The 23,600-nt window shown below is 42.6% G+C and overlaps 1 protein-coding gene across 2 annotated transcripts in view; it reads left to right on the top strand.

Annotated features, from left to right (window-relative positions):
* Positions 1-21,417, top strand: part of Slc36a4 (solute carrier family 36 member 4) — a 29,708-nt gene extending 8,291 nt beyond the window's left edge. The window contains exons 2-11 of one of the 2 annotated variants that reach the window (XM_028763385.1): positions 2,098-2,221; positions 3,202-3,292; positions 4,537-4,625; positions 6,120-6,215; positions 7,166-7,250; positions 9,150-9,377; positions 10,930-11,028; positions 15,324-15,493; positions 19,054-19,223; positions 20,252-21,417. In XM_028763385.1, coding sequence (XP_028619218.1) covers positions 2,098-2,221; positions 3,202-3,292; positions 4,537-4,625; positions 6,120-6,215; positions 7,166-7,250; positions 9,150-9,377; positions 10,930-11,028; positions 15,324-15,493; positions 19,054-19,223; positions 20,252-20,556 — 1,457 coding nt within the window. In that variant the 3' untranslated portion in view covers positions 20,557-21,417. Of the gene's footprint in view, positions 1-2,097; positions 2,222-3,201; positions 3,293-4,536; positions 4,626-6,119; positions 6,216-7,165; positions 7,251-9,149; positions 9,378-10,929; positions 11,029-15,323; positions 15,494-19,053; positions 19,224-20,251 lie in introns of those variants that run through there. The other variant, XM_028763386.1, reaches the window with a different exon arrangement.
* The last annotated feature ends 2,183 nt before the right edge of the window (positions 21,418-23,600 follow it).

The raw sequence follows: 23,600 nt of genomic DNA, 5'->3' as shown, positions 1-23,600 counted from the left end.
CAGAGAACAACAGGATGTTGCTGTTGGCCATAGGTCTAGCTCCTAAGGTGCAAACGGAGATGTGGTGAGAAGGACGTATACAGAAAGTAGTACAAGTGAAAGCAGAATGCAGGCTAGCAGCAGAAGGAAGGAGGCCGTGGCTGTGTAGTGTGCCTGATTTTCTTCCTTGCTGTGACAAAATGCACTGCAGGAACCTATGTCTTTGCTACAGTCCATCATGGCAGGGGGATCATGATGGTGGATGGGACATGACTGAGGTGGCCCTGAGCTAGCATGAAAGAGCTGCTAGCTCACGTCTCAGTGGATCAGGAAGTAGAGACAGGACAGAAAGGCTGGACTGTGACCCTCAAGGCCTGCCCTGCCTAGAGACTCACTTCTAGCTAGGCTCCACTTGGAAAGATCCGCAGCCTTCCTACTGGGGACCAAGTGTTCAAACACATGAACAATGGATACTTTGTGTTTGAACTGTAGCATACAGGTGGCAGAGATTGTACAGCACTCAAAATTGTCACAGCAGGTGCTTGGAAAGATGTTTCAGCTGCTGAGAATACACACTGTTCTTGCAAAGGACCTGAGTTTTGTTCCTAGTACCCACATCAGGTGGCCTACAACTACCTGTAGTTCTAGTTCCAAGAGATCTCATGGTTCCTTCTGGACTCTGCAGACACCTGCACTCATACTTGCACAGACTTTCAGTCAGACACACATAAACACATGATTTAAAAATCTAAAAGCTGTCTAGATAGTAAAAAGCTAAGGAGAGGGAGGACTAAGGACATTCTAAAAGACACAGTGACAGAGGTGATTAGCAGAACAGTCCAGGTAAATGGAGTCTGCCCTTGACTGCCTGTCCTGAAACAGTTCAGAGGAGTTAATTGGTACAGCTTCAGAAGTTAGAACTCTAATGTGGAATTTCAAGAGGCCTCTCTAGTTCTTAGGAAGAGTGCTGCCATAGGGTAGACTGAGGTCATGTGCTTGCTCTGCAGTAACTCATGGACCTGAGTCTGGTACTGCCATAGGGTGGACTGAGGTCATGGAAGCGAGTCTGCATTTGGGAGGAAAAAACAAACAGTTGCAGCAAATGGTGAAAGTTAGAGAAAGTCTGCAAAGAATGCACCAAGTGTTAGTACTAGTCTTTCTCCCTTTGGCAAATTTAAACCTGAAATTATTCTAAAATGAAGAGTTTGAAGAGCGAGGTTGATCATTTCTAGCTATAGTTACTCACCCCCCTGGCATGCGTACCGTGAGTGGGAGATGAATGTGTTTAACTTTAAAATCTCTGTATTGCAGTTTTGATGAACTCAGATTTAATGATACTTTTATTATAGTAAGAGGACAGTGGTGAACGGCTGCATGAAAATATCATTAGGAAGAAGAGGACATTTTGATATTAAAATTTTAACATTGAGATGGATGTAATTTTAAGTACTTAAAAATGTGATTATTACTTAGCTGTTACAGTATGATTTGAAGCTGGCTAGATATAGAAAATATATTTGATTATTTTTTCACATTTCTTGGCCCATAAAGCTCATGTGGGTAAAACAAGAACTGTTTTCTATATTACTTAAGCTTCTCCCTCTGCACTGTATAATTCAGATAGAACATCCAGAAAGTAAGTCTCATTGTTTCTTTGTGATAATATCAAGACTCACAGGGGCTAAGGTGAGCTAAGATACTCAGCTGCTGTGAATACAAATACAGTGTGTGTGTGCGTGCGTGTGTGCGCGCGTGTTCACAGAGAGAATATATGCTTGCATCTGTGTGTATGTAGGCCTGAAGTGGAACTTGAATATCTTGCTAGGCTGTTCTCTGCTTTATACATTGAGACAGGGTCTTTCACTGAATCCAGTTTGTGATATCTTACTAGTATTGTCTGCCTGTCAGCTTGTCTGTCTCTGCCTCCCAAGTGCTAATGTTACAAGCAGCTGCCATGGCTTCCTAGCTTCTTTGTGAGTATCAGGGATCAGAACTCAGGTCCTTAAACTGAGTGTTAGATGTTTTATCCAGTGAGCCATCTCTCTAGCCTGGTACAAGTCATAGCCGTATGTCACTTTTACGAGCAGTGGCGCAGGACTGTTTTATTCTGTTTTGTAGATATGGACGTGATGAGACCCTTAATAAACGAGCAGAATTTCGATGGATCGTCCGACGAGGAGCAGGAACAGACGCTCCTGCCTATGCAGAAGCACTACCAGCTCAATGGGCAGCATGGGATTTCGTGAGTGTCAAGGGTCATGGGTCCTTGACTGTTATTACAGCGTGCCTTTCTCAGCCTCTCATAGGTCTGAGTGGTTTATGACTAAGAAGATTAAGGAGTCAGACTCCTCGATGCAGACTCTCCTTCTGTGAGAAAGGGACACTAGGCTATTGAACATCATGGGGATTTCCTTAATACTGATAGATATCAAATGCTGTATCCCTCAGAGAAAGATCTCAGAAGCGGGAGGGAGCTTGTGGGAGTGGGGAATGGCTTGTGCAGTCTGAGGAGGAGACAAGCTACAGGGGGAATGTTAGAAAAACCTGATTTGTTATCTTATAGTCATTACATTGTCTTAATAGTAATTGATGACTAAACACAGTCACATGAAATTTGATCAAGAGTATAAAAAAATAAACAACCACAAAACAAGTAATTCTAGGAAGATATTCTTGTTCCATAAGTTTGAATTTTGTAGTCTTCTTAATTTTAGTTCGTTTCTTCTTGGTCATGGAGAGTAACTCCAGCAAAGTAGAACCTTCCAAGGTCAAGTCCTGAGGGAGCTCTGATGATGTAAATTGTTATTTCACCTGAGGATAGCTTTAAAACCTGTATACATAGTTTTCATTGATGATCCCCATTTAGGGTGACAATCACAGATCAAATGTTTAGAACTGTAATTAGACAGTACAGTACAAGTTGTTTTATCTTACCAGTCAGACCTTCAGTATTTCTGATACCACAGCAGCAAAGTATCCTACGAGAAGATTGCTATTCCACATGCACAACACTTTCACTAAACATTTCACTTGATTTCCACAATAAATCTCTGTGCTTGTTTCTGTCGAGTGAAGATAGGACTGGACCCTAGGGCGATGGGCCCTAGGGTGATGGAGCCTAGGTTGACTTGGTGCTGCTGCTGCTGGGATGGGAACCATTCTTTGGTGTGTGGGTCCCTAGGTTGAACGCTTAAATCGTAACTTATGATTTTCACTTCCCAGATTCGTGCAGACCTTGATGCATCTTCTCAAGGGGAACATTGGAACTGGCCTTTTAGGGCTCCCTTTGGCAATAAAGAATGCGGGCATTGTGGTAAGGCTGTCTGTGCCCTCCGCCCCAGATACAGTTGTTTGTCTGCAAAAATGACTTCTCGATACCATATTGCCTCATCTAATATAAGCTGGTCAGGTGACATGTAGGTGGCCATTGGCTATTGTCCTGATACAGTTATGTGAACTGTAATCATGGTACCTATCTCAGAGTGATGTTTACTGTTTTCATTTCTATGTGATTACTTATTTTAATATTTAACAACAACAACAAGTTCTCAAACCTAACAAAACTTTCTGAAGATGGGTTTGTCTCTTTTGATATCAGGGGCTTAAGCCATAAGCCCATAGTGACTAATGTATTAAGGGAATGGATTATTTTTATGGTGTAACTTTTTTAGTATCTCAGAGTCAGAATAAGTTTGTATGCAGCATTCATATCTAAGAAAAATAGTTGAAATGAGTAACAGTGTCTTTTAAAGACAAATATCAAAGGGTGTTAGAGACCTCTACTATAATTACAGCATTTGAAAACCTTGTTGAGGCAGATTCATGGAGGGAGTAAATTAGACATAATTGGTTTAAAATGCATTGGTTTCCATAGAGATTGTAGCTTCCCCCACCCCCGCCCCGTGTTTAACAGTCCTGTCTGTGAGTAGTATAGAGTTTCAGTTGTCTAGATAAGCTTTGCCTAGTTCTGTTACCCTGCTGTAACCCAGGCACCACTGAGTTTGGCGAGGAGTACACACTTGAAACTTCTCATGAATCACTTTTTGAAACAATTATTTCCTAACTGCTGTTCCTTACACACACGTTCAGGCTCTCTAAGAGTAGTCTAGAGAAGGGTAATGACCTTTCTTCCTTCCTTTCTTCCTTCCTTCCTTCCTTCCTTCTATCTTTCCTTTCTTCCTTTTTTTGTTTACATAGGGGTGTAAGTGTGTATTATGCCCGTGAGACACTGACACTATAGGTTTGTCCTGTTCTGAATGTGATGGTTTTTTTTGTTTTTTTTTTTTGTTTTTTTTGTTTTTGTTTTTTTTTTTTTTTGCGGAGTGTCTGTACTCTGTAGCACAGGCTTCAGTTGCACAGTCAACAAGATAGCATTGATGTCTAAAATATCACCTGAAGTAATTTTTATGTACTAATGGTTTTCATACCTGTGATGATTTAATCAGTGGATCAAACAATCTTTTCATTGTAAATAAATTGTCCATTGACTCACTGCTTGTAAGTTCACTTTTGTTTTAAAAAATGAATGTTTAAATCTTCATATTTTCTTCTCCACAGCTTGGACCAATCAGCCTTGTGTTTATAGGGATTATTTCCGTCCACTGTATGCACATATTGGTACGTTGCAGTCACTTTCTATGTCAGAGGTAAATGTGGACTCATTAAGTCTATCTGATTAACTGTAAAATTTTGTGTTTGCTTACAGCATTGTTGTCTCCTGTATCTTTGCCTCTAGAGATCGTATTTCCTCCCACTGCATAGGCACAGCTAAGATATTGACCATGGGACAGGTTAGCATTTTCTATACTTAAGTTAGTCAGGATCTGGTCCCAGTTGTCCCTTTGTGTTTCTAGAGAATTGGTTCAGGATGCTCATGGATACCTACAGGTGTTCAAGCCCCTCACATAAAATGGTGAAACCTCTGCACAACCTTTCAGATGCTACAGTCATCTTTCATTCAGTATAAATGCCAGGAACATTATTATTCTATACTGTTTACCAGATAGTAATGAGGAAAATATATTTGTAATGTAGTCAACACTGACATATTTTTTTTCTTAAACTTTTCGTATGCAATTGGTTAGCCCACACATGAGGAATTTGTGGGTATGGAGGGATGAGTGTAGTTTCTTTTTTCTTTATAATCTTTATCATTGTCTATATGTATATCATGCATGTATGTCGGCACATGTATGCCACTGTACACACATGAAGGGGAGAGGATAACTATGTGGCATCAGTACTTTCCTCGACTTCATGGAGCCTCTGGGCTTGACCTCAGGCGGTCAGGCTTTTGTGACAGGTGTTTTAGCTCCGGAGTCATCATGCTGGCTCGTGACTACAGACTACTAGGGGGATGGTGGGTTCTTTGATTTAGTAGAAGAGGAATGGGAAGGTGGAAAGGGGGCCAAGGAGCTGTGCACGGAATGACAATGCCAGCTCTTCAGGTCATCAGCAAGTCAGTTGGGGTATAGTATCTTCAGTGATGGTTCCTGATGTATGGGCTGACGAACTGTCATAGAAATAATATATCCCCTTTTAGTTCTCTGTCACGAGATGCTTCTACTGGACAATAAATCAGCCTTTAGAAGTACTTCAGATTATAATGGATAAGTGGTCTGGACCCAACTCTTCATTAACTGTTCTTGAAACTGTTTATATCATTTATGTTATTTAAGTAATGCTGCGTACTCTAGAGAAGAAAATGGCATAGAGAATGGAGACATGAGACTGACGTCATGGAAATGTTCTGAATATTATACGAGACAGTTTATATGGAACTGTATAACAGAGCCTGGCACACTGTTACTCTGTGTGGTCAGGATGGAATAACCTTCAGAAGAACAGTATAGTTTGTGTTTTTAGATGCTTAAAATTTTTAAATCAATGAAGCACTAATGCAAATTTGTCTGAAACCTTCAGATAAGAAAACTTCAGCAGTGGATAAAACTTTGTATGCCGGTGATATTTTGAAATTTCTTGAGTGATGCTCGAGTACACTGATATTTACACTTTGAAAACAAATCTACTAATGTGCATCCCTAGGTTCACAAATTTATATTTATTTGATGCTATTTTCGTGAAATAGCCTTATAGACCAATTTAATACTTTTCTGTGTATATTTGTCATTAAATTTCAGGTTTAAGAAGTCAACATTGGGGTACAGTGACACCGTGAGTTTTGCCATGGAGGCTAGCCCGTGGAGTTGCCTTCAGAGGCAGGCAGCATGGGGGCGGTGAGCACTGGCCTTCCTTCTAACATCTTTGTGTCGAAGTTAATTCTATTTTTAACTATTTTCATCAAATCAGATATAACTCAAAGTATGACATAGTTGTGGGAACATAGTAAGTAGTCTTTACAGTTGGACAGACTCTAGTTCTAGTATTTACTAGTTTGCTGTTTTATGAGTTGATGACAGTTGACAGGATTCATCAATCAATCATGCAGTCTGACTGTGTGCTCTGTCCTTGTTCCAAGCCCAATATGTAGGATGTTGTACCTGGGGCCTGCCATGTTCAGATGCCATCACATAGATATCTGGCAACAGTTGTTCCCTCCTTCTACATAACTGCTTTATTTTCTGGACCTTTTCAGTGCATCTCACTAAAAAATAAAAACAAACTTACCAAAGAAGTCTCTAGAAGTTTGATTCATGTCTCCAACTCTTGCATTTTACTTCCTTATTATTTGGGAAGTAGTAAGTGTACTTACCATGTGTGCAAATGACCAGAGGCTGGCTGGGTAGAAACACACTGGCCTAGCGTGAGGAAGATCATGTCAAGTAGGAGGGGTAGATTTAGTTTAAACCATGAACCTTTCTTCAGCGCTAAGGCTTGAATGAAGATCTCTGGGCACACTTGGTGAAAGCCTCCACTAGGAGCCACACCACACCCCAAGTCTGAACATATTTCTGTAAAACTGATAAGCAGCCATTCTTACACAGCAGAATTGTTCAAGTAGGAAGTGATGTAAAAACCTTTGCCTTTAAACTGAATGAAGCATGCTTTACTGTTCTAGTCTAGACTGTGACATATGATCTTCATGGGAATCCAATGTTTAAGTGTTCATTATCTCAGGACGTAAAAGGAAAATGCTATTATAAAGTGTTTTAAAACAGTTAAGAAAAATGAGCTCTGCTGCCTGCTCAGAGCTCCCGTGACGCTTCCTGTGGGTCTGTGTTTTCAGGACCGTGGTTGACTTCTTTCTGGTGATAACACAGCTGGGATTCTGCAGCGTCTATATTGTCTTCTTGGCTGAAAATGTGAAACAGGTGAGTATGTCTCTGCTTTGTGACATTGCTTTCTTCCGATGCTTTGTTCATCACAGAGTGAGTGATGCCATGGTTGAGGATAAAGATGTTTCACTTGTGGTCATTTTTCATGTTCTCTCTTACAAGTTGGGTTTCTGATGCTATTGTTGTTGGTATTATCATGCCTGACATTACATCAATCATGGTTGTGCCTTTGGGCTGGTTTGTGGTACAGTGGTTCATTGTTTCTTGATTATTTCAAATTCAAATCTCAACAGTATGTGCATAGGTATTAGATATTCTTCACGTTGTTGATGTTCTTTAAAGGAGGCCTAAGATAGTATGGAGCAGCGGAAATCCTGGGGTTAAAAGAAGTGTTTATGCCTAAAGTTCAGTAATTGTTGCCAGTGTTTAAAAGGTTCTGAAATCACATGGCATCTTGCAGGCATTCCCGTGAACAAGATGCAGCAGCCTGTCTAGGCGCGTGCAGCATGACAGTAACGGAGCTAGTCATCCCATCCCCACCATGTTGACTTGCTTGTCTGAGTTGGTCTCATCTAATTCATGTTCATTTTGAACTTTTCTGTGTAGCTCAGGCTGGCCTTGAGCCTCCTGATCTCCTGCACTGCCTCCCAAGTGCTGGCCCACAGATGTGTACCACCACGGCTGGTCATTGCTGAGACTTTCCTAACTCTCCCAAGAGAGTTGCCAACACACCCTCTTTGAATCTAGGAATAGTGCCTGCAGTTTTGCTGAGAAACTGTGACACAGCATTAACTTTTACAATTATCCTGGAAGCTCTCTACTGCTCAGCCTTGTGTCTATGATTGACATCCCCTGAACTGCCTGGAGATTTTCCTGGAATGGAGCCCTTGGTCACAATTGCTCCCTTGTTCCCTACTGTGTTGTTTGTCAGTTGAGTACGGCCTTGGAATTGAGGATCTCAGTGCCTCAGTTTCCCAAGTGTTGGGTTCCTAAGTGTGTATCATCACACTTGGTTAGCCACCTCCTGGATCTGGTAACAGTTTTATCACTGGGTAGATCTCTCTCTCTCTCTCTCTCTCTCTCTCTCTCTCTCTCTCTCTCTCTCTCGGGGGTGGGGGGAGGAAACATTAAAGGCTTTGAATGACTTCTCTTATAAAACATCATCTGTTCCAGAGTTTAATGGAAATTTAAGTCATGAGAAGATGAGGTAGAAAAAGTTGCTCCCTGGGTGGTTGAAAAGAGAAATTGTCTTTTATAGCTAGAGGATGAAAGTCTTTTAGAAGCATAAAGGGAACTACGGAAAAAGACATGCAGTCAGACTTTAAAGAACAGCCCAAGGCAGCAGTGAGCACCCACATGGGCAGGGCAGGCAGCAGTCACAGAAGTGTGGAATTGGGAGTTGTCACTCTTGGAAGAAGTTTCCTTCCATTTGGTGGCTATGTACATTACTGCAAACACTGGTTACAACTCATTCCTCACCACTACCAGTATCACAGAGAAGCACTGTAGGATGACCTCACTGGTTACCAGTGTCACAGTGAGACACTGAGGGATGACCTCACTGGTCACCAGTGTCACAGGTAAGCACTGTGGGATGACTTCACTGGTTACTGCTGTCACAGTAAGACACTGTGGGATGACCTCACTGGTTACTGCTGTCACAGTAAGACACTGGAATGACCTCACTGGTTACTGCTGTCACAGTAAGACACTGGGATGACCTCACTGGTTACTGCTGTCACAGTAAGACACAGTGGGATGACCTCACTGGTTACTGCTGTCACACAGTAAGACACTGTGGGATGGCCTCACTGGTCACCAGTGTCACAGGGCTTGATTGTGGAGGGTATGGGTTTTATTTGATTTGTCTCTCTCATGACTGTAAACTGATGGATAATTTTCTTTCTCTGTCCTCTCCTGGTAACTGTACTGCAGGTTCATGAAGGACTCCTGGAGAGCACAGTGATTGTTTCGAATAGCTCTGATCTGTCTCATGCCTGTGAAAGAAGAAGTGTGGACCTCAGGGTCTACATGCTCTGCTTTCTCCCACTTATAATTCTCTTAGTGTTCATTCGAGAGCTGAAGAATCTCTTCGTTCTTTCATTCCTTGCCAACATTTCCATGGCTGCCAGTCTGGTGATAATTTACCAGTATGTTGTTAGGGTAAGTGTGCTTGTGAGTAACCATCCTGTGTTGTTATGTGGGTAAAGCCTTCTTCAGAGGTGAGAGTTGTGTTGTGGAGAGACCTGTTCCACATGCATAAGCAGTAAGTGTTGATTCACCTTCAGGGTGTAACGTTAGCGCATGAAGTAGACACTAAGGTGTTGAGTCTGGTTTTAACACTGATGATGATGTTTGTGGGTTTGTATCACTGTTTCTAAACATCCGCCTTCCCTGTTAGAGCTCTGTGACTCAGCTCATTGAGTTATTGGGCTTATGCTCTTGAGATTTGAATCAGTCACAAGGATGGGTGTGTATATAATTCTCTAAGTTTTGTGCTTGCTGCCACATGCCCTCCACTGCCATGGCACACATTTGTGACTCTTTTTTTGTTTGAAGACCTTGCAGTAGAGATCTGAGGTCACTCGTTGAAGTCTCAGGACTCTTAACCCAGTTATATCAGGCAGAGACAAGTGAGCTCAAGAAAGTTGAAGATCCCTGTTTTATTTCCACATGATCTAATCACTTAAATATATTACTTCTAAGATAGTCATAACATTTCCATTAGCAGTTCAGATACACTCATGCTGGGTCTGCTTCAGTTTTACGCTCTCTGGACTCTCAAACCTAGAGGAAAGAGGGTTGCCCAAGCCTTTCTGAGGCTCACCACTTCTTAGCTGGTCATGTTAGACTTGGTGGAGCAGAAAAGGTGGCTCCCCCAGGAGAGGGAAGAGCATAAGGCATGACAGCATCTGTGCACTTGAGAGCAGTTCAGCAATTGCAGAACTCACTCTGGTTCTTGCTTCACCGTCACACATCATCTTCATTTCCAACCTCCACAGTCCCCAGACTACCCACGTGCCTTCACACTTCCATCTGCAGGTCTTCTAGCCTTGATCTTGAATTCTACTTCAGTAGGCAAGGCAGAGAAGAAGGTGGTGGCAAGGAAGGATAGAATTAGGGTGTCTGGAAGAAAGGTCATTGTGGTCAGTGGTTTTGAGCCAGGTGTTCTGTAGTGATTTTGTCTAGATCAGGAGAGGGAAGCATTACTATGAATTGGTGCCAAGTAATGAATGACAATGGGGTCATCCCATTGAGGAATAGGTTGTGCATGCTGTGTCAGAGCACACACTGAAACCCCAAGAGACCTGTGCCAGGGACAGCTAAGGAGGAAGTCAGGAGCCAGGTGTCTTAGGAGAATGAAGGAGGAGGGACACAGGGAGACCACAGCAGTGCCTGGTGACTTAGGGTCTCTAAGCATGCCTGTATACTTCTTATATGGCAGGAGATGTACCTCATGTGCTGCCTGCAACTGGCCAGTGGATATAAGTTCGCAGAAGGAATGTGTGGTTGTCAGGGAAACAGTTCCTTCAGCAACTATATCCTAACAGCTTAACCCCCCCTAACATAGCATATATAGAGTGTTTACTAAATGTCATAACCTGGTTGCTTTGTGAAGCTTTTGAGAGTGTGAGTTTGCTACTTAATTTTAAATAATTTGAATTAGATAAAGCTGTAACCTGGTGTATTTTTTCTTCTTTTCTCTCTTCTGTAGAACATGCCAGATCCCCACAACCTTCCAATAGTGGCCGGTTGGAAGAAATACCCACTGTTTTTTGGCACTGCTGTGTTTGCTTTTGAAGGCATAGGAGTGGTAAGAATTCTCTGTTACTTGCTTTGTTTCTAAACTCTTTAACACAAGATTTTATATAGTCAAACTATATAAAAATATGTGTTTTCTTTCCGTGTTTTCGTTTTTGTACTCATGGACCACGATTCTCAGTTTGGTGGACAAATGACAAAATGAAATGAAAGGTGGGGTCTGTGACTACTCCTGAGACACAGAGAAGACTTTTATTATAGATGGAAATAGGCAGAGGGAAGAGTCACAGATGAGCATGGCCGGCAGACTAAACCAGACCGTGAGAGAAGACAGGAGAGAGCAAGAGAGGAGCCTCTGACTGACCAACACAGGCTGTTGTCCAAGAGCCCAAGAGACCAGTGTAGCCAGAATGGCTGAGCTATAAGGATCAGGCTGGGGGAAGTGAAGTTGAAGCCCAGCCCTGGGAGGGAGGGGTTTAGGGTAGGGTGGGGTGAGGAGAGCTGGGAGGAGCCACAGGTACTACCAAGTGAGACTTGTCCTGGATTTGAGACCTAACAGTCAGTGAGGTAGACTTGAACTATTGTTTGGCTTTTCTACTGACCAGTAACTTAATCTTAGACATGTTTTGTAGGGTCTAAGTCTTTTCCTTGGTGGGTAAAGTGATGGCATTAGACTAGACTTTTAGCATTTTTGGGAATAATTATTGGAAGTATGAGCCTATAAAAGCCTTAAGGTAGCATACTCTTGTTAAGTGTCATATAACCTCAGAAACACAACTCACGGACAGTTTTGTTCTGTCTGTGTCCCACATATTCAAGCATGCCCAAATAGAACATTTGTTTTTAATTTAAAAATTTCTGTTATGCATGTGGGTGTTTTGTCAGCAAGTATGGTTGTGCACCAAGTGCATGCCTAGTTCCCATGGAGGCCGGAAGAAGGTGCTGAGACCTTAGGACTGGAGTTACAGGTAGACGTGAGCCACCATGTGGGTGCTGGGAATCAACCCTAAGTCCGCTGGAAGAGCAACCAGTGCTCTTGATCACTGAGCCCTGTAATAGCACAGTTTAAAGAGGTCTATATGGTGTGGGTTGAAGAATTCAGAGCACGACTTTCAGGAGTTGGATCTCTCCTTTTACCTCACGGGGGCAAGACCTGTTTTATTTTTGCTGCTCTGAGATACTGCACGGTGATGGACCAGAGAGCTTCTAGGTGACCCTCCTTTCTCCACTTCCCATCTCACCAGGAGGGCGGGGTTATGCATGTGAGCCACCATACCCAGCCCTTCCTTTCTGCTGACCAACCTCAGGTCATCAGGCCTGTGTGTCCATCTGCCAGCCCAGACATCACATCTTATAAACTAGAATAGTTGAAGGCCATGGAAGGAATTGTAAAGTTGCTGTCAGGTGAAAATTGGAGATGATTCTCCCTTTAGGTTGGGCACATCATATTTGTTTTGAGGTACAGCATTATAGAGATGCCAATGCCAAGAGATATAACCGAGCCTCTAACATCTCAAGTATTTCTACTCAAAATACTCCCAGTACTTATGGCCTAGAAGTTGTATGTATAGGGAAATTAGAATATTAATGTCAACTGTCTTCAAGGCTAGTGTCTCATGGTTGGATGGCTTGATATCAGAACAAAATGACTTTAAATGTCTTCCTGTGAATGCGAATGGATGAATCTCAAAGGCAGACCCGTCTCCCTTTGTGGGCTGTCTGCAGGCTGAGTTCTTACAAGAAATTCTCAAACCTCTTGAGCTGGATTTTAATGTACGTCTGTTACTTGTTTAGGATCCTAATCACTGGATATTTAGGTAAACACTGATTCTCTGACATCTCAATTCAGCAACTGCCAAGTCCTACCTACACTTCCAACACCAGCCTCACCATCCTACCTCCTCTTCCCCTTTTGAACTTTAATGTAAAAAATTTGCTTTAGTTAGGACACCAATCACACTTTCCCATGGTATATGTGTACGTCATCTCCTTTGTTCTTATTTGCCTCCTGCTGTCCTCCCCTCTTCCCCTTGGCTGGTCCTCCTTATACCACATAGCTCCTTCTCCTTCATGGCAGGCACACATTCCATTACTATCTCCTGTCACCTTCCCAAGAGCTCTTGGTCTTTTTTGGTAGTCCCCTTTCTATTTTCATGCCACCCACTCACACACAGACACATTCACACTGCGCATGCACACACACACACACAGACACAGACACAGAGACATACACACTCACACATTCACACTGAACTCACACACACAATACACATTTACACTGAACTCACATACACACACACACACATTTACACTAAACACACACACATATACACTCTTATTCACACCCAACATACACAGGTATGCACACACACTCACACACATGTAATATAGAGCAGTTATGGACATGTATATTCATACGCATGTGTGTTCATATGCATGTGAGCTTTTACATGCTCTCTCTCCTGAGGGTTAGAAGCAATACTCCTCACATAGCACCCTCAGCATGGAAACCCTAATTCTAAATGCTGTGCGCCAAGAAAAGAACCAAGTTTTGTGGAGAAAAGTGTCTGATGAAAATCAAAACCATGGAATCCAAGATGAGTGTGGGGCTCTTTGTAGGCCAGAGAGGAAGGGAGTGCTTGGAGGGACAATGTGGCAGCATGAGAGATGCACACATGCCTGGTCATTTCACAGTTACAAAAGCTGGAACAGGATGAGTGACCGAGTGACAGTGACAGGTTGCTACTTGGTGTATATAGCAACCTCCCTCCCATGTCCACAGTGACATAAATGGTTGAACTAATGACTGCTCAGCAGATCCCTAGCAGAGCCTATTCCTTCCAGCAGGTATAGGTAATTCTCATTTAGGTCTTGGAGAATGGGCTAGAGTTAGAGACCCAGAGTATGATGAGGGGGTGGGAAGGTGACTTTACAGCAGTGGCTGGACTGAACCACACCACTCATCAGTCATGATGGAGACATGTGACAGGAAAAGCACTTCCGGGTGTGGTGTCCTCTGGAACCCACAGCACTCTCTTATCACAAGGAAGGAAGGCAGGCAGGCAGGCAGGCCCAGACTGTGCAGAGGATGCTATGCAGAGGACTGCAGTAAGTTAAGGCCATGAGCAAAGAAGGAGAGAGACCAGGCAGACCTTCGGAGCCTGAGGAAGCAGGGTGACAGATGCAGCTGGGGTCCTGGATGGGCTCCTGGCACAGAAGGTCTCATTGAAAAACTGGAGAAATTGAAATGGAATCTGGGGTTCAGTCACTAGTGATTGGCTCAGTTGTGACAACTGGTAATATAAAAAGTTAATCATGGAAAAGCTGTTTCAAGGGCATGTGGGAGCCATCTGTGTTTTTCTTTGCATTAAAAAAAAACAAATATAAAATTATTCTAACAAGAAAAAGTGTATAAAAATAACCAGCAAGGGGGGTGCTGGTAAGATGGCTCAGCAGTTAAGAGCACTGACTACTCTTTCAGAGGTCCTGAGTTCAATTTCCAGCAACCACATGGTGGCTCACAACCATCTGTAATGGCATCTGTTGCCCTCTTCTGGTGTGTCTGAAGACAACTACAATATATATATTGCACACACACACACACATATATATGTATATATGTATATATACACACACATATATGTATGATATATATATTGTATATATATATTTATTTACAAATATATTTAAGAAGTAGCCAGCAGGCCACTGCCTCAGAGCTGATTTTCAAACCTTTTTAGGAATTAAAAAAAAAAAGTAGTATAAAATCTACAGAAGCAGGGTCTGAGGAGGCAGGCAGAAGCTGCAGTACAAGAGTAACCTCACCACCCACATAACAGGCAGGGTAGAGGTGCATATGGAGTCCCAGTGCTAGCAAGTGGACACAGGTAGATCCCTAGAACTCACAGGCATGCAGTCTAGCCTAGTCAGGAAGCTCCAGACTCAGTGAGAAAACAGCTGGAACCTTGGTGTGATGGGGCACATCTTTAGTCCTAGAATGTGCAGGCAGAGGCAGGCAAATCGTTGTGAGTTTGAGTTCATGCTGGTCTATGTAGTTCCAGGCTAGCCAGGGCTACATTGTGAGACACTCTCTAAGAACACCCAAGGGGAAGGGGAATCCAAGGAGGAAAGCAATAGAGGAAGACACTGACATTAACCACACACACAAGCCTACGTACATAGATATGTCTACATATCACATAGGAAACTGGTATATGTGGATTGAAGACAAGATTTTCCACACAGACTGCAAGAGATGGACCAACTTGTCTATCTAACAAGACCCTGGTTATTCTGAAATTCCCATATCCTGCTCCTTAAAAGCAGCTAATGCTCTTCTCCTCTTAGGTGCTGCCACTGGAAAACCAAATGAGAGAGTCCAAACGCTTCCCTCAGGCATTGAACATTGGTATGGCCATCGTCACCGTGCTGTACATCAGCCTGGCCACGTTAGGCTACATGTGTTTCCGTGATGACATCAAAGGCAGTATAACACTGAATCTTCCCCAGGACATGTGGTAGGTGCAGATGACTTATCAGTCCTAGCTCTTATGTGTCTTAGATGTAATTTACCAAGATGTGATGGGTAAGATGTTTTTAAATTTATGATTTAAGCATTTAAACTTTTTACTATGATTTCTTTATTGGTAGAAACTGAAAATGTATTTGAGGGGTGCTTAAAATTTCAATTATGAGACATGGGTAGAAACAAGAACAGTCTTAATCCACAGAGGTGTCTGTGGAAAGTCTTAACTGCAAAAGAAACTGAAGAGAAAGCATACAGAGAAATATACCCTCCTATTCCCACCCAAGATCTGGAGGATGGGTAGGACCATGTGAAGGCATGCTCATATAGTCCCAGTTCAAGCCTGGGTGTGTGACCTTTCCTTGAAGTATCCCTTCCATAGTCTATAGCACTGCCTCACCCCTGACCCCTGCTTGCTGTGGTTCTAAAGTTAGAATAGAGCACGTTGGGACTTATGACTTAAAGACCATCCAATTATAGGTTAGCCTCGAGAAAGCCTTGCAAGTCACCCGATTTTTCAGCTAGAAAAAAAAAAAGCCTCCAGTAATTATCCCAGGATACGGTAGACATCCCAAAGAGCAGGAGAACAAGTCAGAGTAAAGAGAGGTTTCCGTTAGAGAGGTCTATCTGAGCCTCTTCCCAGGGTGGCTGGGTGCAGCCTGCCCTCTGCTTCTCTGTCTGCAGTTGTGGACCTGATACTATCCCTGGCTGAGAGGTATAGGTGGAGCTGCCTTTCAGAGGTTAGAGTGTTCTGGAAAGTGAGAGAGCAGGATGGCCCTGGGCCATGTGTGCCCTCATGTCTTCTGTGCATAACTTAGAATGCACAGCTCTGTGGTTACTTAAAACTGAAGTGAGAACAAAGGTCGAAAAGCTGAGAAAAACTGTTACGTGTTATTGGAAGTACAGATGCCAACCGTAGAAATAAATGGGCTTTTGAAACAGAAAATAGGTAAAATTGAAACGGGTGCTTTTATATGACCTGTTTAAACATACTGTCATTTCTGTATTACTCTTCCAGGGTTGAAAAACCAGTTTGTGTAGTGCTCACTTCTCTAGCACATATCTGTGAAGAAACAATGCTCCAGATAACACTAAATAATAGTACTGCATATAGAATGGTATTAGCATTAACTACTTTTTAGCCTGTGTAACTCCAGCTTTATGTCAGTGGAGTATAATTATATTTATATTCAAAGTGGTTGTGGGCCTATTTTCATTTTAAAGTATATTATTAGCCATACTTTGAAAACACAATAAAGCATAATTAGAAAAAAAAGCGATGTTCCTCTTTTAAATGAATAATGAATTAATGAGAATGTTTAATTCTCTCCAATTGCTTATCAGAGTATTTGAGCAAATTGTCACTTAGTAAGTTTGCATATTTTCAGCCAGAACCATTTGTAGTTAATTTTTAAGGCTCTAGCTAAACATATTGTTGGGTAATTTCTAAGTTAAGATTTATTATTTCCAGGCCTGGGGACTTTCCTTGGTCCTAATTACATCAGTTGCCACATTTCAGATCTACTTTTACTTTGTCTACTCATTCCTATGATGAATGTGCTGTGGCAAAAGCCCACTGAATCCTTGCTTGGTCACAGACTAGGGGCCTGTTTGTACTCTTACTGCTGAAAGTCTTAAGATGTTAGAAATTAGCGTAAGCCCTAATTAATTGCTTGCTCAAAGTAGAGTCCTTTGTATCCTTTTAGGATAATAGGATTCTCTCCAATGAGAGTCACTCTTCCACATGTATCCCGCTCTTGGTGAGACTGTGGACCTTGTCATTTCCACAGGGAAGAACACAGTAGGTAGTTCCTGCCCCAAACTGTATCATCCTCCGTCTCAGCACTGCCCCTGAGTCTTAGCACTGTCCCAGAGTCTCAAAACTGCCCCAGAGTCACAGAACTGCCTCAGAGTCTCTGCCCCCCAGTCACAGCAGTGCCCCAGTCACAGAACTACCCCAGAGTCTCAGCACTGTCCCAGAGTCTCAGCACTGTCCCAGAGTCTCAGCACTGCCCCAGGGTCTCAGCACTGTCCCAGAGTCTCAGCACTGTCCCCAGAGTCTCAGCACTGTCCCCAGAGTCTCAGCACCGTCCCCAGAGTCTCAGCACTGTCCCCAGAGTCTCAGCACTGTCCCCAGAGTCTCAGCACTGTCCCAGAGTCTCAGCACTGTCCCAGAGTCTCAGCACTGTCCCAGAGTCTCAGCACTGTCCCAGAGTCTCAGCATTCCAACCTCCTTCTAGTTTGTTTCTTAAAACATGCAAGCGAATTTTTTGATTATTTTAAATATAAAAATATAAAATAAACAAAATGTTAAAAGTACTGAATACGACATATTGATTTTATCATTTATCGATGAGAGGAGTAGGCTTATTGTTTACCCAGTTTGCCTGAGTCCACACATTCTCTCCGTTTCACTGAGAATATCACTTTCCCTAGACAAAGGGAATTTGCTGAGATGTTTACTCAGAACTGCATGCTGAGGGGCTGGAGAGATGGCTCAGCACTTGCTCACTCAGAGCACTTGCTGCCCTTCCAGAAGACAAGGTTTAATTTCCGGTACCCACATGATGGCTTACAGTCATTAATAATTCCAGTCCCCGGGGATCTGATGCTCTCTTCTGGCCTCCAAAGGCACCAGGTATTCATATGGTACATAGATATACATGTAGACAAAACATATAAATAATTAATTAAAAAACATAAAAAATAATGTGCATGTTGAGTTTTGGCAGGGGCCCATCACGAAAATAGAAATCTAAAGACAGTCACACATTTTATACATTACATGAAGTACTACTATTTACAGGGAACCCTCCAGAGAGGACCACTTAGACACAGTTTATAGCCAATTTATTCTTTATTCTAGCTGGTTGGGCCTACACTCACATATTTGGGTACCCAGCTTTAGCTCTGAGCACTTAGACCAAGGAACTTTTACAGGCAAAAACCATATCCTCCTAGTATTTCACTTGGCATCTACATGGGGGGTTTTATGTAAGCAAGCAGTTTAATGGAGGCTAAGATAAGCGGTTAGCTGGAGGGCAGGTTTACACAAGCAGGCAGTTTAACAGAAGCTGAGATACGTTAGCTGGGGCATCTTGACCTCAGAGACATGGAGCTGAGAATAAGCATGGTGTACTGTCTTGGCCCTAGACACAGTCTGGGCACCATGTCCCCAATTCTGTGCTCAGCCTCACCAGGCTCTTCTGTTTGCATGACGACTAGAAATGAAGTTAGTCACGGTTTTAATTCCTTGAGACAGGGTTCTTATTCTGTAGCCACATCCTGGTCTGGAAATTATGACATATGTAGCCCAGATTGATGTGGAACTTACAGCAATCCTCCTGCCTTGGCTTCCCGAGAGCTAACATTATAGTTGTATCCTAGAACACCTAGCTTGGTTGGGTTTTGCACAGACTAGCATCTTTTATTAGGAAGTTTCTAAAGTGGCTTCTGTTCTACAGCTCTTGTTTACCTTCTGAAAATTAAAAAGAGTGAAGTCAGATTCACATTAAGAAAAACTAAATGTTGAATTTCTTTTTTTTTCAACAGGTTGTATCAGTTAGTGAAAATTCTGTATTCCTTTGGCATTTTTGTGACCTATTCAATCCAGTTCTATGTCCCGGCAGAGATCATTATCCCCAGTGTCACTGCTAGACTTCATGCCAGATGGAAGCACATCTGTGAATTTGGAATACGGTCCCTCTTGGTTAGTATCACCTGTAAGTATCAGTCCATATCTGTAGCAATGGGTGACTTGCATGTGTTCAAATGGGAACTATTTAAATTATGTGTTTTGCAAACAGTTATTATTTAGAAATGTGGCTATGTTTGCAGATCAGGGGAGCTTCAAACTCAGTGTCCTCCTACCTCCCCACATTCCAAGATGATAGGTTTGCACCAGCCCTCCTGGCTTAGGGTTAAACTTGGCAAGAGTTGCACGCGAGTGAGCTGGGCACTGCTCAGTGTACCAGCTCAGAACACCAGCTTTGTTCACTTGGATAAAGTAGCCTCTGCGTTTCCCTACTGTAAAGACACAGTTACCTCAGTGAGGTAATTTGTGACTATACATATATCTAGGTCTCATTCAATTTTAAAAGTTTTGGTACTAGAAACAAACCTAGGTCATTGTGTGTGCCACCCGTACACAGAGGTAATCCTCAGATCTTGGGTTTTTGAGACAGGACCTTGCTATGTAGCTCAGGCTTTCCTCAATCTTATGGTCTTCCTGACTCAGAAACCCACTGTCTGGGATTGAAGCTTGCACCCCACAAGGCATATCCTGCTTTGCCCGCTGATTTTTTGTATCTGTCATTGACTCCTCCCTCTCAGTGAGTGTGGTATGTTCTCTTGATAATGGCTTTGTGGTACATTGTGTCCTGAAGAGTGGTTGGTTAGAATCCTGCTGTAAGAGCTGCTCTCACCGTGTTCCTGTGTACTCATGGCATAACCCTGTTTCATGTGTCATAGACTCTGCTGTATGGCTGGCAGAGGAATTCAGTGCTTTAAATAGAAGCTCCAATCTCTGAGCAAAATGTTAGGAGTTGTTTACATGAGAAATGTTGATAAGTATGAGTCCAGGAAATGTTACTCTGGTCTGTTCTTCCTCAGTTCAGAATAAATCCTATCAGTTTCCCACAAGTGGTGACTTCTGCTAATCACTGTCACTGTGTTAAGAAGATCTGCATTTAGTCCCTGCGTGTGTAGCACACTTGTCAACAGGAACTGTGTTTTTATTTTTTGTTTATAGGTGCTGGGGCAGTTCTCATTCCTCGTCTAGACATTGTGATCTCCTTCGTGGGGGCTGTGAGCAGCAGCACGCTAGCCCTGATCCTGCCCCCACTTGTGGAAATCCTTACATTTTCTAAGGACCACTACAACATATGGATGATCCTGAAAAACATTTCCATAGCGTTCACTGGAGTCGTGGGCTTCTTGCTGGGCACATATGTCACTGTTGAGGAAATTATTTATCCAACTACAGCGGTTGTCACTGGCACCTCCCAGAGTCCCTCTCTAAATGTGAACTCTACATGCGTAGCGAGTGGTTTGTAATAGTGGGAGAAGAGCGATGAGCTCTCTCTTGTCACCCCAGTTCCAACAGCAATCAAGAATGAGTACAGCGCATCACCACACACTAAACACAGTGCCAAACGTAGTTTTTATTGGCAGAATATTGTAATTTGATGGTGATCTGAACATCTTTTGCAGCTATGATAAACTATGGTAGGTTATTGCTTTTATCTAATGACAATGAAAATTTTAAATTAACTTTGAAAATTGAAATAATTTAAAATTCAAAACATAAACAATAAGCATAGCCTATTATTCTTTGTCTCTGTAAGAAACTCTTGGATTAAGAGTTGTTTTTCTTACCACTATTGAGAAGATAAAGGATTTCAACATTGTATAAATTAAATAGGAGCATAATTTTAAAAACCTCTTTGAAGCATCCCACAATAGCAAAGTACACCACCTGTGTACGTGTGCACAAAAATGCATTGATTGTGTTTTTATTCCATGGGCAATGCTGCTGGCAGGCCCTGGAGGTATAGTAGATTTCTACTGACCACCATGTAAGCATTAGAAAGTTCCCAGAGCCAGAATCACTTTACTGTTCAGCTATTACAGAGAGTAGAGCTTCATAGTCACCAGGAAGCACTGAGCAAGGTTCTGACTTTCTGTTTCTGTCGTAGGTGAGAAGGTCGTTGAGGTTTCTGGAATATTGCTCCCTTAGCTATGTCTTGGTTAGGGTTTCTCTTGCTGTGATGCAGCACCACAACCAAAAGCAGTTATGGAGGAGAGGACTTCAGTTTACAGTTCCACGTCACAGTCCATCATCAAGGGAAGTCAGGGCTCAGGAACTCAAGGCAGGAACTTCTAGGCAGGAGCTGCACAGAGGCCATAGAGGAGTGCTGCTTACTGGTTTGCCTCTCATGGCTTATTCAGCCTGCTTTCTTATAGCACCCAGGGCAACCAGGCCAGGGGTGATACCACCCACAGTGGGCATAGCCCTCCCACATCAATCATCAGTCTGGAAAATACCCTCACAGACTTGCCTGCAGGTTAGTCTTGCAGAGACATTTTCTTTATTGAATCTTCCAAAATGACTCCAGATTGTGTTAAGCTGACATAAACTAGCCAGATGGTTACCATTGTAGGAAATGGAGTCCCAGAAATGTTAGGTGACTTGGTCGAGAGGACTTAGCCTTGAGTCAAGAGAACCCAATGCAGAGATTGAAACAAAATTAATTTTCATGTCACAGTCAACAAGAATAATAAAACACATTCAGCTTAATTTTAGTGCAAAGTTTAATTATATTTTCATCCTTTGGGAGTGTGTGTCTTATCTCTGAATAGTGTGTGTGACATGATAAAAAGCCAGAAAGGAAATCCAAGAAACCTGCCTAGTGGCTTCATAGACCTCAAACGGGGAAAGAAGCTAACAGGCCTTTAAATAGGAGACTGGCTTGCCGCAGGATGTGCTGTAGGGTGGAGGTCACAGGAGGTGAGGCCCCTTAAACAGTAGGAGACCGCTGGATAACTGTAGTGTTCTAGTCACATGCTCCCTTGTCTCCTAGGTTTGTAGGCATTGTAGATGCCTGACAAAATACAGAATTCCAGATCTTCCTAGCTACATACATAGCATTCCTTACTGCAGTCTTCCATTGATCTGAGTGGGCAGAGTAAAGGAACTGTCGAATGAATGTTTAGGAGAACGTGAAACAATAGAGAACTCTCTAGTATATACCAGGGCACTTCAGGCATCCTCCAGAGAGATGCCACCTTCTCTCCATCTTCAAACTAGCCAAAGCAACCAAGCTCATCTGATGATGAAAAGGAGAACAGGGGAGTTTGAAGGACTGAGTGGGGTCGTCTCCTGGACGTCTTTGCCCATTGGCTCTATGTGTAGCTGGAAGATGTTACCAAGATGTCTGTGGAATTCTCTATTTTTTTATGTAAATATTAACTTATTCAGGTGCAGCTTTGCTTACGTCGTTTTATCTTCAGGTGTGAGCCTATACGTATATCAGAAGCTTTATTTTGCTATGCATTCATAAGAACCAAAACTTTAAAACATTTATGTTATTTCTAATAATTTTTGATGATATTTTATGTTGAATCGTTACTTCAAGTCTTCAGTCTTAGGCCATGGATGGGGTTGTGAGGAAAGTAATTTCATTGGAATTTGACTGTGAGACATGTATTAGCTATTTTAAAATGTACAGTGGCATATGGTGAGTTAAAGACTCCCTGCCAAGGAAGCAGCATGCGGTTCTTGTCAGCTTTGTTCACGTTGTATTTCTACTTTTCATGTTCAGTTTTATTTTTGTGTCTTCACCTGCTCCTTGTGGAATTCAAGTGCAGCAGGTTTTTAACTAGTGGGTCACTGCAGGGCTTTTTAAGTTCTGCACACAGGGTGTGAGCATCTTATCATCCAGGATTTCTTATGTAGTAAGACTGCTGAATCAACAGTTCGTATGGAAGTCCCCAAATTTATCAACACAAGAGGAGTCACAATACAGAAAGGAAGACATGCTGAGAGAAGAGGAGATAGTTTCAATTTGTAGTATGAAACACTGTTCACATGCAAAGTATAAAAGACACACACAGTTGTTTAAAGGTGCCTGAGGACATACTTACCATTTGATCATTTTTCTCTGATATTTAGTTTTACAGAATCATATTTCTAAAGATTTTTGGAAAAGATATGTTGATTCTAGCAGCAGTTCCTTTTGTTTGGGTGCTTGGAGGAAGGGGAAGCAGGCACACTTGTTGAACTCATGTTTGCTGCCTTGATGGATCCCATGGTGGCTGAAATGACCGCAGCTGTTACTTCCTGTCACAGTGGGAACTTTCCCTGAAAGCTGATCAGTTGTATGGGTGCTATTTTCACTGTGAATCCTTGAGAAGAAAGCTGTTATTTACCTCCCATGGGCAGACTCTCAGCCGTTTGCCTCGCGTCTGTTTTCTGACTTTCCAAGGAGTGCATTCATGTCTGAGTCCGCTCGTTAGAACCCTGTTCCCGCATGACTTAACACAGGCTCTTTCCCTCTGTGTGGCCCCGTTTCTCCACAGTTGAAGAAGTAGGAGCTGGG

Source organism: Grammomys surdaster, unplaced genomic scaffold (genome assembly GCF_004785775.1).
Source record: "Grammomys surdaster isolate TR1022 unplaced genomic scaffold, NIH_TR_1.0 138, whole genome shotgun sequence".
NCBI classification, from domain to species: Eukaryota; Metazoa; Chordata; class Mammalia; order Rodentia; family Muridae; genus Grammomys; species Grammomys surdaster.
This window is presented reverse-complemented; position numbering and strand designations above follow the sequence as displayed.